At 45.0% G+C, this 24,170-nt stretch overlaps 1 protein-coding gene and 1 long non-coding RNA gene across 2 annotated transcripts in view; one reads left to right on the top strand and one right to left on the bottom strand.

Moving 5' to 3' along the window:
- Window positions 1-24,170, bottom strand: part of ptprn2 (protein tyrosine phosphatase receptor type N2) — a 198,349-nt gene that overhangs the window by 154,931 nt on the left and 19,248 nt on the right. The window contains exons 2-3 of the mRNA XM_048266409.1: window positions 21,447-21,497; window positions 5,596-5,709 (exon numbers count right to left, since the gene is read on the bottom strand). Of these exons, the coding sequence (XP_048122366.1) occupies window positions 5,596-5,709; window positions 21,447-21,497 (165 nt within the window). The remainder of the gene's footprint in view (window positions 1-5,595; window positions 5,710-21,446; window positions 21,498-24,170) is intronic.
- On the top strand, window positions 17,663-19,613 carry LOC125309462. The gene is made up of 2 exons (XR_007196134.1): window positions 17,663-18,125; window positions 19,449-19,613. It is a non-coding gene; the product is annotated as an uncharacterized LOC125309462 (long non-coding RNA).

The raw sequence follows: 24,170 nt of genomic DNA, 5'->3' as shown, positions 1-24,170 counted from the left end.
CTATGAACATTGGCCATGTTGCGGACACAGATACCCTTTCGTCAAGCAGCGGGCCTCTCAGTCAGGAGCTATGGACACTCGGTCATACATGTGCAGGCCCTAGAACACCATTCATTGTGATCCCTGTGGAAATAGCTTGTCCTATTTGATTCCCATCTGAAAACCCTTCAAGCACGGTTGTTGACCTTGTGTCATATCTCAATAATAAAGAAATCACCCAGTGAAACCTTCTGAATTAGATATATAGTTACATTCACAACAGGACCAATGTTACGTGACTTGAATTGTATTAACACTAATACCACATAAAACTATCTATCTAGATTTAGGGTGTAACACAAAAATGACAATTCAGTAATTGGTACACATCTCTGTGTTAAAGTCACACTTTGGTTAATTTTCAGCACGGTAAGCCTGCAAGTACTGCTCGCCTAACATTTACTGACAATAGTACTGATGCTCAACACATATCAGCAGGAATAGAATTCTGAAAAGGTGTCAAATGTTTTTTTTTTTAACATTAATTAACTAACTGACATATGGTCCGCCACGTAATATGTTTGTTTGGCAACTCAAATTTAAAACATGGTTTGCACACAAAAAAGCCTACTGTTGATTGCTGTTTAAGACTGCATTCTGTACATTCCATACACATCTTTATTGAACCTGATGTCCTGAACCTACACGGTTCGGTATAAATATGTGTACCTTTACACATATTACCTAGATGTAATATTATCTGACTATTCCCTCTCATTGATCTATACTGGTTTGTCCAAATGCACCTTCTCACATGGGAGGGAAGGGGGGGTTGACATGGCGCTAAGCTAGGGCTCCTGATGCCTAGACATGGCCGCCGTAATCCTGTGTGTGAGCCCGCGTGAGCTCTCAGCTCATCAGCCTGACACAGAGGAGTCTTAAGGAGCACTTAAGAAGCTTCTGCATGCTCATTAGTCCACCTTCTCTCTCTCCATCTATCCATCTGTCCATCTCTCTCTCCGTCTACCAGTCCTCACCACCACCTCTCTCCCCCCTTTTTTTACTCTCTTCATTTTCCATGTTCTTGTTCTCACTCGTTCTTCTTGTTTGGCTCTTGTCTCTAGTACCCTGGGTTCTGTTCAGTGTCTCTAGTACCCTGGGTTCTGTTCTGCCTACTTAGTGGTGACATCTTCACATCTCTGTCTTAGCCTTCCAATCTCTCTCTCTCTCTCTCTCTCACGTTGTCTCAGAGAGCGTTTACTTCCTCCTCCATGGCAATCAAAGGCTGTCTCTCTGTAATAACCTTAAAACAATCACACACACACACACACACACACACACACACACACACACACACACACACACACACACACACTAGCGGATTTCAAGGCACTGGGGAGCGGACGTCTGATGACTGCAGAGTGCCACGAGTACAGCAGACATAATGGTGGCGTCGGCTGTGTCTAATACGAAAGTCATTTGCGTGGTGGCGTCGGCGCTTTGCACTCAAGGTGTGTTGCCGAGGGAGACAGACTAAAAAACCTTATCGCCGACTACTACAGTCATTCTCACAGTGTGCGTGTGTGTGCCTGTGTGTGTGTGTGTGTGTGTGTGTGTGTGTGAGGGGGGAGGGAGAGTCCAAATGCAGTGAAGGAGACAAGAAGGGAGAAAGCCTCTCCTTCCGAGTCAATGCCATTGATCTAATGAAATTGGTGTTGTGCGGTGGGCGAAAATTGCATGATTTCTTCGGCTACTCAGACACAAGATAAAAGGGGATTGTGAATCGATGCCATTGATGTCTTCTCTTCTCCGCGGCTAAATTTTAGTTGTGTGTGTTTGTGCGTCCACACGTCAAAACCTTGAGTTGTGTGTGTATGTGTGTGCTGGGTGGGTGGGTTACAGTATAGCATTCTCAATCACCTCATCTTAGCAGCGGCTGAGAGAGACATATTGCTGTGATGTCTGGGACATGACAGAAGCCCATGGGGCTGATAAGAATAAAATGTGATGTGGTGATGGCTGCTGTAGATACATCCAGAGATAACACACGGCTTTACTTTCCCTCACACACTCACACACACACTCTCTTTCTCTCTCTCTCTGTTCTCCCCATCAATTGTTCCCCCTCTCCCTCCATGTCCCCTCTCCTCTCCTGCCTCACCATAACCCCTCTCCTGTCTCCCCTCGTCCTGCTCTCTCTGTCAGACTGATTTATATGCTGAGCCAGGCCGGATGGTCAAATGCAGCCCAAAAGCACACTTTACACAGACTTGAGGACCCAACGCTGGCATTTAGATCGACAAACCTCCCCAAACAAAACAACCTACCCAGAAACAAACAAAAGGCAGCACAGGGGTGATTTAACAGTGTAATGCACAGGTGAGATACGGTAAAAGTATTTTTATAGCACATTGTCCAGCACAGTGGCTACTCTGTAAGGCACAATGGGAGTGAGAAGGGAGCCATCGCAACCCCCAGTGGCCCAGAGGAGAGAGGTGGAGGAATTAAGCATGGCCGCTCTCCTCTCATCCTCACATCCTCCTCGCATCTCCTCTTCCTCCTCCTCCTGATCCCTCACTCTTTATTTCGCCGAGTTAATTGGAATAAATCCGCCGTCTCACGCAGCCTCTAATATTCATTACCATGTTGGTCATTTTCCCCAAAGATGGCGGCGTATTTTTTCATGGTTTTCAACTCGCATTTATGCCTGTTAGCAAAGATCAAGCTTTAGAGTAGCCTCTGAGCCAATTAAAAATAAGGGGCCCCACGGTCCTATCAGTGCGGCAGGTGGCTGCTGCCCCCTAGCTGCCGCTCGGTGTAACTGCCAGGCAAAGAGATCTGATGACCACAGGTTGCAATCACCTGTACAACAAGAGTGAAAGGTAGGAAACATACATAATGAACTCTTTTGAAAATGTCTTTTGAAGACTTTTCTTTAGATAATTTAGTATGTTGTAAGATTATCCTCATTCCACTGTTCTTACTGCCAATTTACAACTCTGTCAACTTTCTAAAAATATATAAATAAAAAGATTTGAAAAAGATTACTATTTTGACGTGATGATAAAAGCAGAGAAATTCTGATGAAAGCTCAAGTTGCATCTAATCAGCTAATGAGCTTCCCCATTAAATATTCCTATCTTACACACACAAACACACACACACACACAGACACAGACACAGACACACACACAGCACAGAAACACTCACACAGACGAGCAGGAACATTACAGGATGTTTTTACATTAGTCACGCATCTGAGAGCAAAAGAGATGTTAACAGGGTGCAAGGGAGAGAGTAGAAGAAACAGGACGAGAGAGATGTGGTGACATCATAGACAGGTAAAGCAAGCACGTGTCCCCAGCATTGTGACTCAAACCCATGAGTGTGTGTGTGTGTGTGTGTGTGTGGACGTGATGAGGAGAGAGAGAGAGAGAGAGAGAGAGAAACGCAGCGTCCACGGCAGTAATGGTATCAACGTCTACACCGAGACCTGAAAGCCCTTCCATCTCTCCTCCTCTCTCAGATGTTTCTCCATCCCTCCCTCTCTCTCTCTCTCAGAGTCGGCGTGCCTGGATGAGTGCTACCTTTCATCATGGGGTCTTTAATCTCCCCCTCGTCTCGTCTCGTCAGGCAGGCAGGGAGCTGCGCCGCCGCCGCAGTACAAAGAGGAGCCCGCAGAAGGAGCCGAGACCAAGGAGTCTGGATCAAATTGAGTTGTAATTCGGCCCCTACACCCCTCCACCCCCAGCCCCTTCGGCCCGACAGGAGTTGGGTCAGCAGCACTCCAGACAGTACTGGACGTGTGTTTGTGTACTTCGCTTTTAAGGACTCTTTTTAGGAGGGTCCAATTTAGTTCTGAGAACGACCACTCATGTCCACAGAGTTCTCCAGGTTCCATATGGAATGCAGATTGTGCGCGACCTTTTACGACCTGCTGACATCTGATGGTTCAGGTACATGGAATAGAATGTCATTTGCAGAATTTCTCCCATAAATTAAAAGGGAGATTTGATGTGCAACAAGTCTTTCTGTTCAATTATTTACGTGTTTGTGCAGTGGTATTTTTTCAAACAGGAAACTAGATGTTGGTCTTAAAAGAACATCTATTTTCTCCCTAACAAGAGGGTGAGTCATGTTTAGAAAACAGAGATACATACAGCATACATGTGGTTATTCCAACTCTGCTGCACCGCACATCTAATAGCCTCTCTCTGTAGAAGGCTGAATAGATGTGTAGATGAATAAGTGTATTCATAAAGAAGGTAAAATGTGCTGTCAATAGATTCTATGCTATTCACATAAAGTTCGAAACCCATCTCCAAAATGTTTTTAAGGAAGTCTGAAAGCCTTAATTCTCCATGGAGTAAGAAAAAAAACTTTAAATCTGTGAAAATCCCCAGAATTAATTGAGATGAGAGCAGACAGGTTGTTTAGTGAGTGTCACCGCAGTGACCTGCACATGAACACACCACAGTACATACTCAGCTTCTCAAGGGATGAGGTGAGGACTCCGAGTTTTATTTCTCACTGTACTTTCACAAATTCGATATTTTATTCAATGAGTCAGACAGCGAGAGAAATGAAAATTAAATGCCACCCCCCCTATTCCCCCCATCAACACTCCATGATGCACGTCTAGAACAGAGTATAACACAAAGCGACAGTGGTGGCTCGTCAGGAGAGTAAACTTGTGCATTAACATGGCCGCAGGGACTCTTAAGGTCAGCCCCTCTGCTGCCCTCAGCAGTGATTTGCTCTGTGACGCTACACTGAGCCGTGGCTGAGCTGATGACCAGTAGCGTAGCGATGAGTCCACCTCATTCCTCTCAGACTGGCCTTGCGTGCCGCCACCTCGCCCCACATTTATTCCCCCTCCGCACTGACCCTCTCCAACAAGCCAATTAGACAGCGTGCACTTATCGAGCGGGCAGGTTGGGGGGGATGGGGGGGGGGGTGCACGCCTAACGCAATTACCCAGGTGGCGGTGCGCTCGCTCATTTGGAAAATTAGCACGGGGAAAACCTGCTGTACGAGCGCCAGTCAATTAGGTGCCGACTGTACCCGCTTGGGCACTGTACCGCAACGCAATGGAGGGGCTGGGGGAGAGCCGGCTCCTCTGCGGCTCTTGCACCCCCCCACCACCCCCCTCGGGGGCCACTCTGGGGGGCTGCAAGTGTGAGGCTCCAAACTCCAAATCTTTCTCTCTAAGTTAAGAGAGTGATAATGACCTTCATATGGTGAGAAGAGACGGGAAGACGTTTAAGAACATTTTAGAGGAAGCGTAAACATAAGCGGCCGTTTGAACACAAATCTGCAGCTTCAAACTTTGAAAGTGAGAGACACAGACACGTGCAAAGCAGAGATGCCTGCAGGTGAGCTTGCTGCCAACAACAGGCAAGGTGAGGGTGGACCCCTGAAACTTGCAACTTAAAACTGTGAGTCTAGGAAACAAGGTCATGATTAATATAATAAACAATCATATAGGTAGAAAAACATATGGAAATCAGGTGAACAGTTTGATACACAAATCTATGAAAAGAAAGGCTGACAGACCGAGTGGGTATATTTAGGCAGATTTAGGTGGACATGTGAAGAGTTGAGTATGGACCTTACCTCTGTGGGCCAGCTTCTGCAGGGTGGACCTAAGCTGGCGAAGGGCAGAGGGAGAGACATCGTAGGAGAACGCCTCGGTCACTGGGAAAGCCTGGCACCTCCCAAACACACCGTCTGCAACAAGACCACACACACAACCACACACACACACACACACACACATAGAAAGAGAGCGATTAAACAATTTTGGACAAAACCAAGGGTGCATTTGTGAAATTAGATAGATAGATAGATACTTTATTGATCCCCAAGGGGAAATTCAAGAAAAGACACAGAGCTACTAAGCAGGCTGCCACTCACGTCGGCGCCGGAACCGGAATATGATTAGAACCACACAACACAAATTAAAACCACAGGTAGCATAATTAAAAACAAAGGTTAATTCAGCTCTTAAATTCTTAAGTACAGTACCCAGGAGCAGACTTTAGCCAACCTGCCATTTTCATATTTTAGCCCGACACACGCATAATACCTCCACAACAAAACACCTTTTTTTTCTGTCTAGATGATTTTTTGGGTGGGAAGGCTCTTTGCGCATACCTCAGCCTCAGCCATGTGAGAGAGGAACATCTGTGTCCTTCTGTGGCCTCTGGAAAGGACTCGGGCTGTTTGCGCCAGTGACACTTTTCCGTGTAAACCTCAAGATGCTGTTTGGGGTGCTAATAGCCGTTGGGGGTTAGCAGCTGTTCTCTCTCCTTCTTTTTATTCCTCCCCTGCTTTTTCTTTCATTCTTTTTTTTTTTTTTGACAGCGCTCAGATAAGCGTTCGGCCATCAGCACACACCTCTTATCAGAGCCTGCTTATCAAGCCCCATCGCCGGGGCCTCTGCTCCACTTGATAGGCCGTTGCTAGGCAACCCAAGCCAAGGCTGCAATCGGCTTCATAATTCAGAGGCTATCTGCAGCTGGAGGAGCTGAAGGATGCTGGGAGATTCGGCCCTGGCTCCTGGAGAATATAAATGACCTGAGAGCTGTTGTTTTCTCCCCCTGGTTATTTCAGGGGACATTGTTCTTCTGCCATGCATCTGTCTTTCCTTTCTTCTCCCCTTCACCTCAGAGAATATCTTCCACTTTTACTTACAAATGAATGATGCAAAGCAGAGCACAGAAAATTCTTCTTGGAGAAACAGGACTTGCAGGCATAGCCAGTTAGTACTTTATTACACAGACACACACACACACACACACACACACACACACACACACACACACACACACACACACACACGCATCAGCATCTTTCAGGTAGGGTTTAGCTCAAGATTTTTCCCTGTCGAAAGGATAGTTATTTCCTCGCCATCAATTTCTACTCACAATGTTTAGATTTAATTTTGTATCAACCATATGCCCATAACGGCCCTGTCAGTGGAACTGGAGAGAATCTGAAGTTGGACTTTTGAATAGTCCAGTGGGAGCTAAGAGGCAACCTTCCCACAATCCTTATGGAGAGCGGCACCGATAATCGCTTCAGCAGATAATAATAATAACCTCCCACAATGGACTCAGAGGCAGCAAGGACATGCAGCACCTCCAGTTCCGCCCTGCTGTTGATTACAGGTCAGACACTTAGACCCATTTGGACCGATGAAAGCTTCACATGCAGTTATATTTATGGAGCTACAAAATTGCAGAGGGAGGGAAGACATGTCGCGCAATACGCCGCCTTGTCTTGAAAACATGACAGCCTTGAAAATGTCACCAATTTCCATACATAAATATGCACACCTTCATGAGAGATACATCAGGCGTGTGCATGTGTGTGGGGGATGTTTTCAGAAGGAACACGCAGACATGACAGTCGGGTTAATTGCATGTGAATTGCGCATATGGAAAATTGAGTTATTACTTTCACCATTAAGGGGGCTGATCATTATGATCGGAACACACATGACTGCGTCGCTGGGCGATTCGGCCTCCCAATACCAGACATTAGGTTTTAATTACAGTCCCTTCCCCTCTGTCTCCCAGAGAACATCATCTGCAAGCTGACTGCGACCGACGTTATCAGAACCATAATCGGGTGTCACAAAATCAGCACGGTTCAAACGAGCTTTTCTTTTTCCTCCAGTTTATCGTTGGCTAATGTCGGCGCTCCTGTTGGTTTTTTTTTACGCCGTAGCGTCGCCACGCATTAGCTGCCCTCTCACCCTGGGAGGCCACGGAGACACAACCCCGAAAGTTCACCGAGAAGTTAAAGCAAGTATAAAGAGAGGAACTTTTATTTGGAGGAGAGGGAAACAATGAATCAATAAAATGGGGAACTGGATGTAATTTGAGGACAGCGGAGGTGCGGGAGGCTGGAGAGAGACAGCGAGGCGGGCAGGAGGGTGTGACGACTTAACAGGCAGAGCCGTCGCAATTTAGTCCTGCCAACACCCAGAGATATGGAGAGCAGTCTACTGATGAGAGAGGAGAAGGAGAGAGAGAGAGAGAGAGAGAGAGAAGGTGAGAAAGAAAGGGAAGAGATAGAGAGACAGTGAGAGAGAGAGACAAAGAGAAAGAGAGAGGGTGTGAGAAAAAAAGGGGATAGAGATAGATGAGAGAGAGAGAGTGAGAGAGAAAGGGGATAGAGATAGAGAAATAGATAAGAGAGAGACAGTGAGAGAGAGAGAGAGGATGAAAAGTGAGGCAGTGAGCTCGGAGAGGAGAAGTGAAAAGGACAGATATGAAATGAAAAGGACAGGACAGGCTGGAGTAGCAGCAGAGAGAAAGAGCAGGAGCAGATAAGGACAATCAAAGCTAAGAGGAGACTAAAAAGGGAGGCCGAGGCCAGGGAGAGGGCCACAGTGTCCAAGACAGCAAAGAGAATGAGTGGACAAGAGTGAGAACATTTTAGATAAAGAAAAAGAAGTAGAGAGAGGGAAAGAGAAAGAGAGAGAGGGAGGGAGAGAGAGAAGGACACACAGAGATGGGGACGAAGACTGAATCAGTTCATCACCACTAACCTTACAGCTCCTCTCTTTATGCTCTTGTCAGGTCATATCAGGAGCCTTTGAAACATCTCATGCTCCTCTGTCATACCTTTCACATAAATCTTGTGCACACGACCCCTTTTGTAGCACCATGCTGCGCCGCAACCCCCCCGCCCCCCTCCCCCCTTACATAAGCGTCGCCGTGGTGACATAACCACCAGCAGGGCGGTCGTCTCCCAGTCTGTTTCCATGACAACCGCTGCCACCGTTGACAATAGTTTATCCTGCAGCCGCTGCCAGAAATAAGAACATTTTAATTACAGTGATTATGCTCAAATATAGATCCATGTTGTGCTTTTCAGTACGCTCCACACACACGACGGGCGTCTGCATAGTAGACTGGCTGAAGGGGAAATGTGGACGCTAGACGGCAATAGACAGTGCAAGGAAAGGACGCAAGAGGAAAACAAATGTGTTCAAGCAGGTTTGGAGATGCGCATTTTTCACTGATGTTTATGCAGCGCCTCTGTTCCTTTCTTCCTACCAAGTCAGCAGCATTGAGTAATGAGAAGAGCCGTGGCAGGATTCAGTAGGATGAAACGGCCACAGAGATCAACACAGTGTAATTACAATGTGACCTTCTGATATATAGGCTGGGGGCAATGGCTACGGCAATTCTCTCTGGTCTGACATACTACTGAATCTTGTTAAAAGCATCGGAATTGTTTTACAGCTGTTGACAGCCACTGTAAGGACCACACACTACAGGATACATCATTCTACTCAGATGTGCAGCTTTAAGCTTCTGCTTGCTGGTAAAACTGACAGAAGCCTTTATTGGCTTTAGCAATAGCAATGTGTCAATTTGAACTGAATTAATAAATGCATACAGACTCCTAGTCGTAAGCATCTTAAACTAAAACTACATTCACAGACTACATTCACATTCATATTATCCACTGCAACTGCCTCAGTAGTATTACAAGCAGAGAATGTCAATGCACTCACTCCCTGTGAAATGATTAGTCTCAGTCCCACAATATACAAATGTGTCATCACTAAGATTCAGAATCATTATCCATCTTGTGTCTTATGTGTCTTATTTCCCGGAAAATTATCTTTCCTTCTTTCTTATTCACATTCCTATCAATCTCTCTAAATGAGTTTCATTGAAGCTGCAGCTGTTTTTGTAATGCCTGCCCCGCAACATGCCTGGGAAAACATGAGCACACACCCACAGACACACACACACACACACACACACACACACACACACACACACACACACACACACACACACACACACACACACACACGCACAAGATGATTTATGACATGGTTTTATCTGGATTAGCTTGTAGTAAGGCCTTCTCTCCACAAGATGGAGACTGGATTAGGCATAAAAAAACTGGCCCTGGAGAGACTGGCAGATAACGGATGCAACGAATGTTGACAGATTCATCAGAGATTCATCTCTCTTCCCAGCCTTATCTGGCCTGACCCCTGCATGACTCTTCTTCAGTCGACAGAGCTAAATATGGCACTGCCATTGATTCTCTCCTTAGAGGTGTCAATCAAGACAGACGCTCAATCAGTCGATAATTCGACCACGCTGACTAATTCGCTTCTAAGACATAAACCGTTCTAGTAGGCCTATAGTGTCTGGAATTTTAAAAAGACATGACCATTCTTAAATATGTCAGACATGACTCAGACCCAGAGTCTTGTTGATATCTGTCTGTGGTGTCACAGGGCTTACAAAAGAGCTTCCATTATTAAAAAAAAATCAGGTGGGTTGAGATTGAGTTTAATAATGTCCATGAATCAGACGGAGGATTAAGAAAAGCCGATAAGTCTCTCAGAATTATTGCTAAATGGATCTGTGCTTCCACAACATAAGTTATGGTGAAAAAGGAAGTCCTATCCAGAAATATCCGCACCTCCTGTCACCACACCTCCCTCACAGCCGAGAAGCCATCTGTGAACGGCAACACCGGTTATTTTTAACGGCTGAATTCTAAGCGTCCGTGTCCCCTCTATTTTTTTGTATTTTTAACTGAGTGAATAATAAATGAGTGTCTTTTGTCTTTTTATACATGACTGAGTGATCTGCACAAGCATTCCAATGCGCCACCCAGCTACAAGGATATGCCTGTGTCAGTGTGTAAGTGTTTTTCTTCAACTCCCTGATAGTCTCTTTTGGTCCAATTCTTCATCTTATATTTCTTATTTTGACAAAGCTAAAGAATTAAATCATGCTATGCTACATGTAATTGCAATCTGTGATGCGTAGGCGAGTGTGCTTGTTTTGTCAGGTGTTGATTTTTTTTTTTGGGGGGGGGGGGGGGGGGGGGGGGGGCAGAAGTGCTTGGGCAAGCTTTGCTAAGTTTTGACAGTGCCAGGGGGGAACCCACCAAGAGGATCCACACAGTTTGATCAACTGAAAACAGACGGTCTGTCTGACTACCAACCGTGATTTAGAAGGACTTTGTTGTTACTGTGACGTCGCTTCCCAACCGGGCTATGCTTTAGAGGATAACACTGTTCTCTCTCTTCTTTCATACTTCCTCTCTGTTTTTGAGGAACAAATGAGAGGGAGCTGTTTGTGGTGTGAGAGGGAGGGGTTTCGGCAGACCATACGGAATCAGCAGGTTTGCCGCACCCCATTCGTCTGCTCTGGGCCTCTCCTGTCTAAGTCTGCTCAGATCTGGGAGGTAAACATGGTCTCCCTATTTAGCGTTTGAGCCTGACGCACACATAACAGAGAAGTGGTGCTGGTGGATGGGGGTGTTTTTTTTTTTTTCCTGGTGTTTTTTTCCTTTTTTGTCTGTCTATTTCAAAGGAAAATGTTTACAAGCGCAAGCTGTGAGATCATCGCCATCAGCACGGGAAAATAATTTTTCAAGAAGACACACATGCGTGGGGGGAGAAAAAAGAACAAGACAGGATGAGAAATCTCCTAATCCCCATTCTCCGACACAATAGGAGACATCATGTCGATCCCACCGGTGTGTCTCGTTGGCTACACCCCGGGTGTTAATACCCGCTGATAAGCTCATGCCTCAGAGCGCACAACAGAACCACGAGAGGCGTCGGCGTAGAAGAACGAACCCGTGGCGGAACAGCCCTCCGACTGCCACAGGAACACAGGCTGCACCTCCACAGTCGTCTCCCAAACGCCCGATCATAAATCTCCTCACCGTGGTGAACCTCCCGCAGGGAGGCTGACAAAAACAATATTAAGGCTTGCGGGAAGTAACTGATGTATTCTTTCTTTTTTTTCCTGTAGCGTGAAACAATAACACAAGCAATTAAGGAAATCAATTGACCAAGAGGGGTACGATATTATGAACAGTTCCAATCTAATTATGTTCCGACAGTTTGCTTGCTTTTGTGCGAGTCGATAAGCACAGAATGAAATCAGCTAGTCTGCATATTGAGCTATCACTTTGAGCATTTTCTGTCAGTCGAGATGACTCGATTGACGCCTGCATTCAGGTGTTTAGATGGATACAATGGTCTACCATGGTCTGAAAAGAGTATCAGTATGCCGACAATTTCATATATAGGAAAGGTGAGGAACTAATCGATGAGTGAATGAGACAGCATTACACTAAATACACACACAAATGCACAACACCACCCCCCCAGACACACACTGAACTACCTCCATGTTGTTAATCAATGTTTTTCACATGAAATATTTCACAGACATGTTTTTGCATTTTTTTTTTACATTTGGTTGGAATATGTATTTTTGTTTCTACATCAGTTAAATTAGCCAGAACTCTAACAACTGTGGAGAACTGTGAGTGGATGCTAAACCAACTGAATTATAACCCTGTTAGCATCATATCACCAGGCAGTGATGAAAGCGTGCCCATTTTCAGCCGGCCTGTACTTGTGGAAAGAATAATGAACAATAGAAAGTAATGAAGAGTACAACATCCCAGAGATAAATTGACAGATAGACCCAGAGAGAGAGAGAGAGAGAGAGAGGGAGAGAGAAAGAGAGAGAGAGAGAGACCCAGAGATAGAGAGAGAGAGAGAGAGACAGAACAAAGACCCATTATAGAATAATGAGTACTTAAATAGCCTAGACCGGTAGTTGAAAGAAGTTCAATCAAGGCAAATCACTATCCTGTGAGGCTACAACACTTTACAATCTTCTTTGCACTCAGCCACTCCAGCAGACACCACAGCCTCAGGGTCTCGGAAGGACTCCAATCAAACCAATGCTACCACACCATTACACCATCACACTTCTCCATGATCGAGCTGAGAGAGGGATGTTATTCAATGCATGCTTGGTCAGGCTCAATAAATATCCAGCATTAACTGGCAGTAAACATAACTGACTGGCCCGCTTCTGGCAAGGGAGTTATAAACAAGCACCAACGAGCGCAAAAGACTCCAGAGGTCTGATGAATATGATTTAGTGCAAACTTTTATCCACCCACGTAGACCATGTGGATGCTATCTTTTACACAGGAGAGAGAGAGAGGCCACATGGATGAGCGGAAACGAGAGGGAGAGCAGCACCATCCTCTAGTGGCAAAGTTTTTTTAGGACGCTTACTGTAGGAATAGCAGAATACAGAAAAATGAGTCAGCCGAATTTTATGCATAAAACGTCAATTCTCATCCCACGCATTCTGATTAGCCAACTGCAGCACGACGGCCATCACAAGCCTCCGACCTCCGTTAGTCAGGAAGCGTGCCGACATCATCATGATGCAGGGGCGGCCCTGTTTCCTCCTGAGAGGAGCGAGCGCTTCCTGCCGTTCCCATGGGGATGCGGGCTGTCGGCAGTTCTCCGATCGCCATTAGCGGGAAAGCGGAGACGGAGAGAAAATGTCAAGTGACAAACAAGCCTATCGGTCTGCGAGGCGCCGCGCATCCTGAGACATCTCTCACTGTACCTCCTGAGCCAATGACAGGAAAGGTCAGGCAGTCCTGATGATAGGATGGAGCTCGCATACAAACACAGCACTGCCACATTCAGGAAAGATGCTCAGTAGAAGATTTTGCTCTTTAATCTTTTATAGTCACGCACTTTCAGGGCAAACACACACAAGAACTGTGTGAGTGATAACAGAGGGGATCTGATGTCTGAAAAAATCATTTCTTGCTTTCTATATTGTATGATCTAGAAGCGCTTATAACTATGTATTTACATAATTATTACACATGTACAGGAACTAAGGAACACATTTACACTCCTTACTCCCTTCACCAAAGCATCCACTTAGTTTGTGTAGTATAAGAGCAGATGGAAGAAACCGAGACCTCAACAAAACCTCAGCATGTCAGTAGAAATGTACAGTAGGCCTACGTTATTACTTAATCTGTTTGCGAAACACACCAGCTCTATGTGACCATGCTCCATCTGTAGGCCCTACATAGTACATTTGCACAATGCACACGGTCCATTTTCACTACAAACCACTTCAGACCAGCAATTTTCAGAGGCGAGAGGATAATTGAGTAGCGGCTGCTTCACGCCTGGCAATCCGAAGTGCCGGGCGCTGAATGGGTTGCGGGCAGCAGCCAATAAGGGCCACTGGCACGTGGGCAGGCCGCGCAGTGCTGCCAGAGAGCGCGGGCTGCCGAGGGTTATATTAGTTTGGTTATTATTACTCTCCACGGGGGGGGCGCCGCGGCACAAAATTAAAATGTCCGTAAATAAAAGTGGGAGGTTCGCCGCTGATGAGGCCGAGGCGAGGCGGGCCGAGTCTTGTGGTTCTTTAACGGACCGTTAATGAACACGCCGACAAGGCGTTACTGATTCCCCTGTGCTGCTAGTCGTGGCCATATTGCCTCACTTGCACATTCTGTCAGAGTGGTGTTTAATAACGGTGCGATGGCAAGATGAGGGGAGTTTGAGGTGACTGTGGGTCCACGGGCAGAGCGTGATGCTGCTTTCATGCATCTAATTGTTTGATTAGAGCATCGTGTTTCTTCTCTTTCATTCAGAGGAAATAGAGTGAGGGAGAAAAAAAAGGAGAGGAAACTGTATTGAGAGGTAACCATGGAAACGGTGAGTGGCACAAAAAGGATCAGTGAAAGAAATGTTGTCCTTCTGTAGCAGGTCCAAGGACACAGGGCTGGTAGAGGTGATGACACTTTGCAACTGATGCCAATTTTCCTACCTATTTCTTTTCTTATTGAAAATATATTTGGTGTCAATGTTTATATATGTGAAGGTGAATGTGAATGTGTGTATGTCTGTCTACAGTACTGTATGTGCCTGATTTTCTGTGTGCATTTCTGAGACTGAGAAAAGAGAAGTTTTTAATAAGTAGCTTACAGAGCAATAATCACTTACACACACACACACCTTCATTCACTATGTAAAGCATGCCCCTGACAGGCATAAACAATCATTGATAGCCTTATTAAGTCCTAAATAGTCATCACTCTAGTGTGACAGCCCGGTGGACAAATCTGTCAATGTGCTGGCATGAGACGCTGCTCCGAGAGTGTGTCTCCCTCCCCAGAGGAGCACTATGAAACACCATTATCATCTCTGACTGGGGGCACAGACAGCCCTAATAGCATCTAATGCAGCCGCAGCATCGGATGCCCTCTGTGATTTGGAATCTCGCCGCTTTGATTTACTCAGGTTATTGGGTACGCTCGACCCAGCCAGGGGCCAGCCTAACCTGGGGCTGATTTACTCAGGTTATTGGGTACGCTCGACCCAGCCAGCGGCCAGCCTAACCTGGGGCTGATCCCAGGGCTATCAGAACCAACCCATCAGCACCCACGCAACCCATTAGCAGGCCCATTTCATCATGGCCCCAGCAGCATATCAGCCACTTGCATCTCCAAAGCCATTTCCCTGACCTGGGTAATCTCTATGGATGAGTCGAGTTTCCATTCAACTCCTACACAATCTTCCAACTTAATCCAACTGCCGACTTTATTACCCACCAACCCCCTTTGAGGTCTTCGTGACCTGGATGGGCTTCTGGATTCGGCATCCTCACAACGCAAACACACTTTTAATATGCAAACCTTCATTTTAAGTATAATCTCAAGTTAAAACCTTCCATTCATAAAAATGCAGGCAAGTGATTCAACAGCAATGACATGCATATGTCATGGTCTTCATCATATAAATAATGCGAGTGATTAAAATGATTCTTAAAAAAATCTTTAAAATATTTGAGTGACAAGGCATCTAGAGGTCAAGGCATCAACAGGTTGCACAGCTTAAAATACACAAAACAATTTACAATCTGGAAGGTAAGTAGAATAGAGCTGCTTTGTTTTTACCTAATTATGCATTTGTTTCAGTATCAAAAGAGACAAATAGTAAATCTACTCATCTATGACATACAAATTACACAACAGACTAATTTTGCAATCCTCTAGACATTGGATAGATGGTTGTTTACCCGATGTTTCTTGAAAATGAATATTACTGGTGATGGACAGATTATGCCTTCAGAGCAAGTTTCACCCACAATAGCAATTTATCTCTTGGAAATGGAAGAAAATAGTTGTATTTATATGGCACTTTAAAAAATGTAAGCCTTCCCACACCATCACAAAAAAGCTTCTATCCAACTCATTTCAACACAGATACTTTAAGACATTTTTTCACTTCAAAGACCTGTTAATAAAATATAAAAAAACAGGCACATCTATGGTCTGAAGTTGAACTGAAGTTTCATAATGCAGTTTTTTAATGAGTCTATTTGATCTAAAGTAATTATGTTGAAATAAGGCTGTTTTCTTTACAAATGTATTATAATGTGGCAATGGCTTATACTTTTATCTTTAGGGAAGGATGTCTTAATTAAACATTGATCAATCCATGACCAATCCATGGATCAATCCATTTTTTTTTATTATTGAAAAACAAACCATTCCAACTCACTTCAGTTCAATGTCAATGCCAGTGGGTTTGGTGATGTCATAATGGTGTTATGGACTGGTATCCTTAGAGACAAGATTCCATTTCTAACCTGAAAACAGTTTCAACAGTTTCAAGTTCATTTCATATCTGAACTATGAAGAAGGAAGGCAGTAACTTTGTTTTGAGCTTACTCTACTGTGCAGTAATGTGCTGTGGCTCAGCAGATGCACTGGTGGCCATGCACAGGTACAGCCAGACGAGGAAGCCGAAAAGGGCCAAGTTCCCTGAAGACTCGGACGATATCATCTCTCTCACTGACACTTTTCAGACAAAAACTATCTCTGATTCAGCGGTACGTTATTGTCCTTCTGTCACAGCACCGATCAGCTCCGAGGCCTCTCTGACCTCAGCGTCAGTGGGTGGACAGGTCAGTCGGACTGATGACACTTGGCCACAGCATCCTCTGGAGCACATCACATTTGAGCCGTGGATCTCTTTTGAGGACATGGAGGCCTACCCAGCTGACTCCACTTGGCCTTATTTCCCATGGCAGATACAGCCACCCAGGGACCCATCAAAAGTCTCCGCCATGTGGGACGATCTGGAAAGGGTAAGACCCATATAGTGTTCTAACAGAAGCCACACGGCTTTGGTATTTGTTTACAGTATATTACAGTATGTAGCTGTAGATGGATTTGTGTTTTATGATGTTTCACATAACCTTTTTCAGTTCAAAATGGAGAGACATCTGGCTGATACAGGGAAAACAGACTGTAAGGCCAACTGAGCAAGGAGGAAGAACATCACCATATTATTTTATTTACAGCAATAAAACAGCCTATTCTTTTATTTTATGGAATTATCTTTTATATTTCACCACACTATAAATGTCCTATTTTTCCTCATCTCATCCTGGATAAAAAAAGCTTAGAACTTCATTCTTATTGATCAAGAAAATGACTATTAAGCTTCAAGGTAGCACCTCATACCCAATTTAACACTAATTAGGTATAGGTAGGCTAAAATAAGGACTACTGTGAAATTGGCTAGGCTAGCTAATGTTTGCAGTTCCTCTGATTGTTTTATTTGGAACCCAAATGTTTCTATTTCAATATTTTAATATTGTCTGGACAAACTGTATGTTCCTGAAGCAACCACTATCTTGTGGAGCTTTTGTGAACATTCTACAATTCTAATTTTGAACTGTGTAAGATTCAAAGTCAAAACAATTATATTTAAAAGCAAAGATTGCTCTGTTCTAGAATCTTTGTTTAAAAGTAACCTTGGAGACAGTGCTGCAATTACCATTTAATCAAACTGAGCCTCATTGCATGTGACCATGAATAAGGAAAGTGTGAACATTGGTTTACTTTGGTATTATTATGGATTGATGTGCTCTGGGCGTATACCCATATTGCCACACATATACCATCAAAGAAATGCAAACCAAGTGCATCCTGGGATGACCAAAAATATGCACTATCATGCACAAAAGACAACCGACACAGCAGGAGATCCAGAGACGGACAGAGGTGATTCTCTGTCAAGTGTTTTTGATCAGGAATGTCCTGCTGAGCTGCACAATGCGATGTCTGGCGACGCTTGGTCATCCAGAGAAAAAACTGAGCCATGGATCTCCTTTGAAGACATGGGAGCCTACTCAGCTATTACATCATGGCCTTACTTCCCTTGGCAGATACAAAGACCCACTGAGAAAACCAAACCCTCAGAGATGTGGAGTGACCTAGAGAGGGTGAGGCTGTTACTATCATGTTACTTTAGAAATAAAAAACGATCTTTGAGCGTATGGAGAGAGCTCCATCGCTTCGATGGAGAGAGTTGCTGTTGCTAGGGAGCTGCTGATAGATGTCACTGTGTCTAGAGTTTGATTTTGGGGGAGGTCGATCACTAGATCTAACCTCCTAAGTCAGACACAAAATACAGCCCTATACTGAATATTTTAAATGGCTAAATTGCTGTGTGGAGTGGGCTAGGTCAGTTTTCAACATGGACATTAGATGAGCTACTGCAGCTATTGTGTTTGAAACCATTTATATTTCAGAGACAATAGGTGTTTGAGTTGCTAAAAAATGAACAGTAATTTAGTCTTTCCATGTCGTAGCTTGCTGTACAAATTTTAATTGGCTAGAATTATACATCCATAATACAGGGCACTCTACCAAGAAGGTTTTCTGTCTGCAAAGTTTACTTGTTAAGAGTTGCAGTGTTGGCTAGTTTTGCCAGGGAATGTCTTCCAAAAAAATATTAGCCTAGCGGTGACTGCAACTTTCACTGACCGGTGTGCTGGCCACAATACTGCTGTGCCCATTTGGGCTTTGTTATTAATGACCGAAATATTGTAATTTTGCACTCATTGACCACTGAGCCAGTATTTGACAGCAACATAGCTGGGTTATTAGGTCTAAAATCTATATTCAGAGGCCCCTGCCTGAGCCAGTTCCTTTTTCTCTCTGAAATGTGTCTGAACACTGTCAATGGTGCTGAACTGTGCAATTATTTCCCAATTAAGTCCAGAGATTACAGTCTCGGGTCTCTAGTCATTATTAAGGTCACCGTGGGTGTGCATGGGCTGCTATATTGTGTGCATATAATTATGCATGCTGTACCTTATAGCTAGCCTACATAATTTAGGAGATGGGTATAGGGGAGTAGAGGCAAGGAGGCAGAGGGGGTAAAATAAAGTACATTTTGACTCTGCTGAGGCTACTTCAGACTGCGGGTACATCTGTAATGCAATTTCTTTGATGTGGAATGGGACTACGGATGAGTCTATGAAAGCAGCAGTGAGAGGAATGAGATGTATTAGTGCATGGATTACCCTTCACACTGGTAACCACAGAAAAGAGTGTCACTGTGTCCTTGCAACGAAGAAACGAGTGAATACAATAGTTGTGAGCTTATGACGATTTTATCCCATCCTGGGAGCTTGCGGCATAAGCCCTGTGATTTGATTTTGATAATGGCAGCCAAATATGCACGTTACACTAATTTCCAAGACGAATGCTTTTAATATCAGAGTACAGAAGTGACAATCTGTGTTGTTTAATGTTCGCAGCACATCCAGAAGCGAAAGGCCCATGATCAGTGGAACAGTGCGCAAGGACGGGAGAGGATAGGCGTCGTCTGGCCCAGGCCAGCGCCATCCAACATCCCCTGAGCTCCAGTCACCCACACATCCCTAACAATTATTTATTTTCCAATAAATGCACACAAGAACGCCGTCCGTTTGTCTTATGCTGGCATGTGCAGAGCACTTTTAATGTACAAGTGAGAACGAATGGGGCTGAGGAGACGAGAGGTAACACAGAACTGCTGAAATCCGTCTTCCGCGAGGCATTTGCTAGTGCGCTGACTGTTGCATGCTGCAATACTAGGCCCGTCCCCAGGGATGTTAATAATGACAAGGCAGAGGAGAGAAAAGAAACGACTGATATTCAGTGGCTTTATGAATTCAGAGCCTTGCTGCTTTCAGGCACCTAATTGTTTGATTAGAGGGAAATGGCTTTTCTTTCATTCAGGGACATTCAGACTGGGAAACACAGAAAGAGGTAGTTATGTTGGGGTGTAACTATGGAAGCAGCGACAGGGATGACGCACGCCAGGGAGTCAGGATATGGAGGGTTAGCTTCAGCTGGTTAGCATCTAAGTTGGCCACCACGCCGCCATCTTTAAAAATGGCATCTGCCAAGTGTTCACTTCTGGCCACATTTTCAGCAAAAAGCCAGTTACATGTAGGTGCCTCATTACAGATGGCCACAAATTATTTTATCCATGTGGACTGGCTAATACTCCCAGCTTGTAAACAGCCAGCTCATCCACCAATCAGACTGTGGCACGGACAACATACTTTTGTGTTCACCAGTAATGTGGCATCTAATTGGCTTGTTTGTGAGAATGTGGCCAAAAGCAAAGACCTGCTAGACACCCTTTTTAAAGATGTTGGCCGCCAATTAAGTATATTTTTTGGCTGAAGTAGCTAGCCTAGCATTGGCCATTGAAATGAATGGGGTGCTTCCTCCCTCTCTCCAGTCATATATAATACCTTCATGATGCATGAGCATGAGTTTGTGATAGCGTGTCTGAAAATTATAAAGGTCCAAATTGATTCATTTTCCATTAAAAATAAAACATAATTTATTTCCATTAAATTATGTGTCCATGCAACTGATTACACTGATATTTGCACGCCGTGTTGACAGCTTCCAAGCAGACACAACCACAAAACAAAAAAGCCAACTCTGCCACCTGTTCCCTCGACTGGAGTCCTTTGCCTCATTATCCTTTTATGTGCCTCTGAACAACCCGCTACAAGCTAATGTCTGAAAGCGCTGCGAGCAAAAGACAAAAGCACAAAGCAGACAGGCTCAGAAAGACTTATTAAGAAATGAACAAAGGGATGGATAGAGTCGAGGTGGGGAGAGAGAGAAATTGCATACAAGACAGAGACAGAGAGAGAGAGAGAGAGAGAGGGAGAGAAAGAAAGAGAAGGAGGGAAGATAAGAGTCCCCAGACGGCGGTCTCCATATTTCCCTTCCCCGCTATCAGCAAGGCGGGGGACTCGGGAGTCCTCCATTTCTCACTCATGACTGCACAGCTTTAATTGAGCTCAATTGTTTGCACTAGTTGTTATCGGCCTCTATTTTCTTCAGGTATAAACAGTGCGGAAAAATAGGATTCCTTTTCGGTGTGTCGGTGTAGTGGTATCACCTGCAGGGATGATACAGCTCAGTTGTCTTCAGTGGGGAGTATGGGGCCGCTACACAACTACATCAACAACAACTCCAGCAGTCTCACGGCATCAGTCTTAATGGCAACCTAAGCTAATTCTACTATTGTTTCAATCCAGTGGAATAATGACAATGTCTACAAATGCCTTTGGGATACCTGTTAAACCTTTAATTCCACAATATTTTCTTTCCTGACACTGGCAATGTTTATACTGGCCAATGTTGCGAAGCGCCAATTAAAATGTGCCAGTGGCCTTGCAGTGTGTGTTATATGACTGCCCCAGAGCTGCTATGATCAGAAGAATAAACAATATCGGCTTACTTACCATTGGCACAAACTTCGTATGACTCACAGACGCCATCTTCAAATAAGCAGCCTGTATCAGAAACAGAAACAGAGAGAGAGACTACAGTTAGATTGGAAGAACATGGCTGCCAATTCAGTCAAAAGACTGAACAGCTTTTTTTTAGCACAGAGAACAGTTACCACTGTTCACAGTTTCATGCATCAGTAGGTCCTGATGTGACTCATGTTGTTACTGAAGAGGTGAACTCAGACCAATCAGTCAGGTCATTAGGATTCATTACCCAATGAGCATCCCACTGCTGATGTAACAATTGTTTTACATAATAATATTGCAACAAGGGGACACCACAGGAAAGGGTCCCCTTACCATAAATTGTAGATTATCTGTGACAGAATGAGAAAGAGATAGGATCCTATCTGGAGATATCCATCTGGAGATACTCGGTTTATATGATTGTAGTTACAGGACTGTAAATGGAAGAGCTGATCCTATCTGTACAAATAGGGTTAAGTGAATGAGTAAGCACAGACACAGACACACAGACAGATAAACGCAGACACACACACAACCTTCCTGTGGGATTTATTGTTGGAGCATGGAATGCCCTTGTCCCTCGTGGGGGAAAAACTGCTGTAAAATACAGCAATACGAGAACACAAGGGCACAGAAGAGGTAAAGGTTCCCCTAAATAGATAGACTCATGACAACCAATGTCACCAACCAAGAAAGAGATAGAATTAAAATAAAAAAATGCTCACGGCTATTTCAAATGACACTTTGTGACTCACAGCCACTCTTCCCCTACCTGTGAACAGCCTACTCTCTCATTCCAAGCTATTAGAAAAAGAGAGCACACTTGCTCATGTTGAGTTCTCCAGTCCCAAGGAGAACTTTGCTTCTAGTGAAAATCAAAAACAACTCATCCATTCAAGACAAACCCCGGCCAATGTCAAAAGAGCGGCACAGAGCGCTCGGTGGGTAGACGCGTGTGCGGGTCGTGGTGCGAAGAGCAGAGAAGATGATGAGGAGGAGGAGGAGGAGGACGAGGGAATGTTATTGGAGGATGGGACGGCGGGAGACGAAGGGTGCAGTCGAGTCCTCTCTTCTCTCCCACAGCTCCATCATCTCACACCTCCAGTCTCCGCTCATTTATTCACCTCACACCACTTATTATCATCATCTCTAATGGGGACCACCAACCACGCACCCAAACCAGCATTCTCCCATAATCACAGTGTGCTCATTTCATAGCAAGTGTTTTCTCTCTCTCCTTATCTGTGTGTGTGTATGCATGTGTGTCCTGATGACTATTGAAGCATTGAATAGGCACTGGGTTTAGCTCTGCTCTGAGGGGTGAGTCAATAATGACAGGAGCGGAACGTGAGGGGACTGGAGATTAGCCTGATGAAGAGGTGGAGGAGAGAAGGTAAAGAGAAAGAGAGAGAGAGAGAGGGACAGAGAAGGAGAGAGAGAGAGAGAGAGAGAGAAAGAGGGTGTTTTCAATCATTTCCCCTACATTTTGAAGGGCATATTTACCTTCGTCGAGCTGGCTGTGGAAACATGCTATCGAGTCGGCTGCACGGTGACACGGCACCTTTCGGAGTTCACGGTGAGCTGTAAAAAGCGAGTCTAATGACGGGCGGCGTATATTTTAGTTAATGTATTCGCGGCCGTAACAGATTGCGGCGGGCACAGGGGTCGTTCATCTGTAGTAACCGCGCGTCTGTGTGGGAGCGGCGCCCGGCTGGGCTTCATGGCAACGCTCCAGCTGTGGTGCCACGTTCGGCCAACCCGCTGTTGCCACGGCGCTGATAGGCCCTGCACTATCAATCCATCACATCCCAAACTACCGTCTGCGACTTCCCAAACGCCTCGGAGTGAAGGAGAGGTGCTTTTTTTCAGAGCTTGTAAATCTGCACAGACTCACAGGGTGTCTATTAACTGCTGGGAAGTTTTATTTTTAAGATAACTAATAGCTTCTGCGTTCCTAACGCTGGCACTTTTGTTCTATTGTGATAGCGATGGAAATGGAATTTGTGTGTGTGTGTGTGTGTGTGTGTGGACGGGCTTGTCCCTGGGATCACATCTGTAGGCCATTCCCAGCCCTGATGATTATTGCACTGCAACCAACAAGGGCATTTCACTTTGCCTTTAATAAGTTAATGAATTCGGTGAGTCAGCAAATCTGTGGCTTAGCAAAGGGAAGGCAGGAACCCAGCCATATCCATTCACCATGGGACATTACCGAGAGCCACTTTGCTGTGGGGAATATACACACACACACACACGCACACACACACACACACACACACACACACACGCACACACACACACACACACACACGCACACACACGCACACACACGCGCACACACGCGCACACACACACACACACGGCACATCTTTAGCCAGAGATGCCGCTAAGCGGGGAATCTTAGGTACACAGAACAGAGATAAGAGAAGTGAAAGGCTTTCAAGCTTTCAAAAAGCTGGGTGGTGGCCAAAGTGTGTGTGTGTGTATGATAGAGTAGGTGAGTGAGTGTGTGTATGTGTGTATGAGAGAGTAAACGAGTGTAAGTGAGTGGGAGTGTGTGTGTGTGTGTGGGTGTGTGTGCTTAGGCTCATTTAGTGGGTTTTTTACTGGGAATCGTCCCAAAGAAACTTCAGCATGTGTCCTGTGTCTGATAAAGCCCAGGGGAATGACAGCGTGTCCCTGTAAGCAGGAGATAGAACAGAAGGCCAG

This window comes from Alosa alosa, chromosome 16, assembly GCF_017589495.1.
Source record: "Alosa alosa isolate M-15738 ecotype Scorff River chromosome 16, AALO_Geno_1.1, whole genome shotgun sequence".
NCBI lineage: Eukaryota > Metazoa > Chordata > Actinopteri > Clupeiformes > Clupeidae > Alosa > Alosa alosa.
The sequence above is the reverse complement of the archived record's forward strand: the minus strand, read 5'-3'. Positions and strand labels throughout refer to the sequence as shown.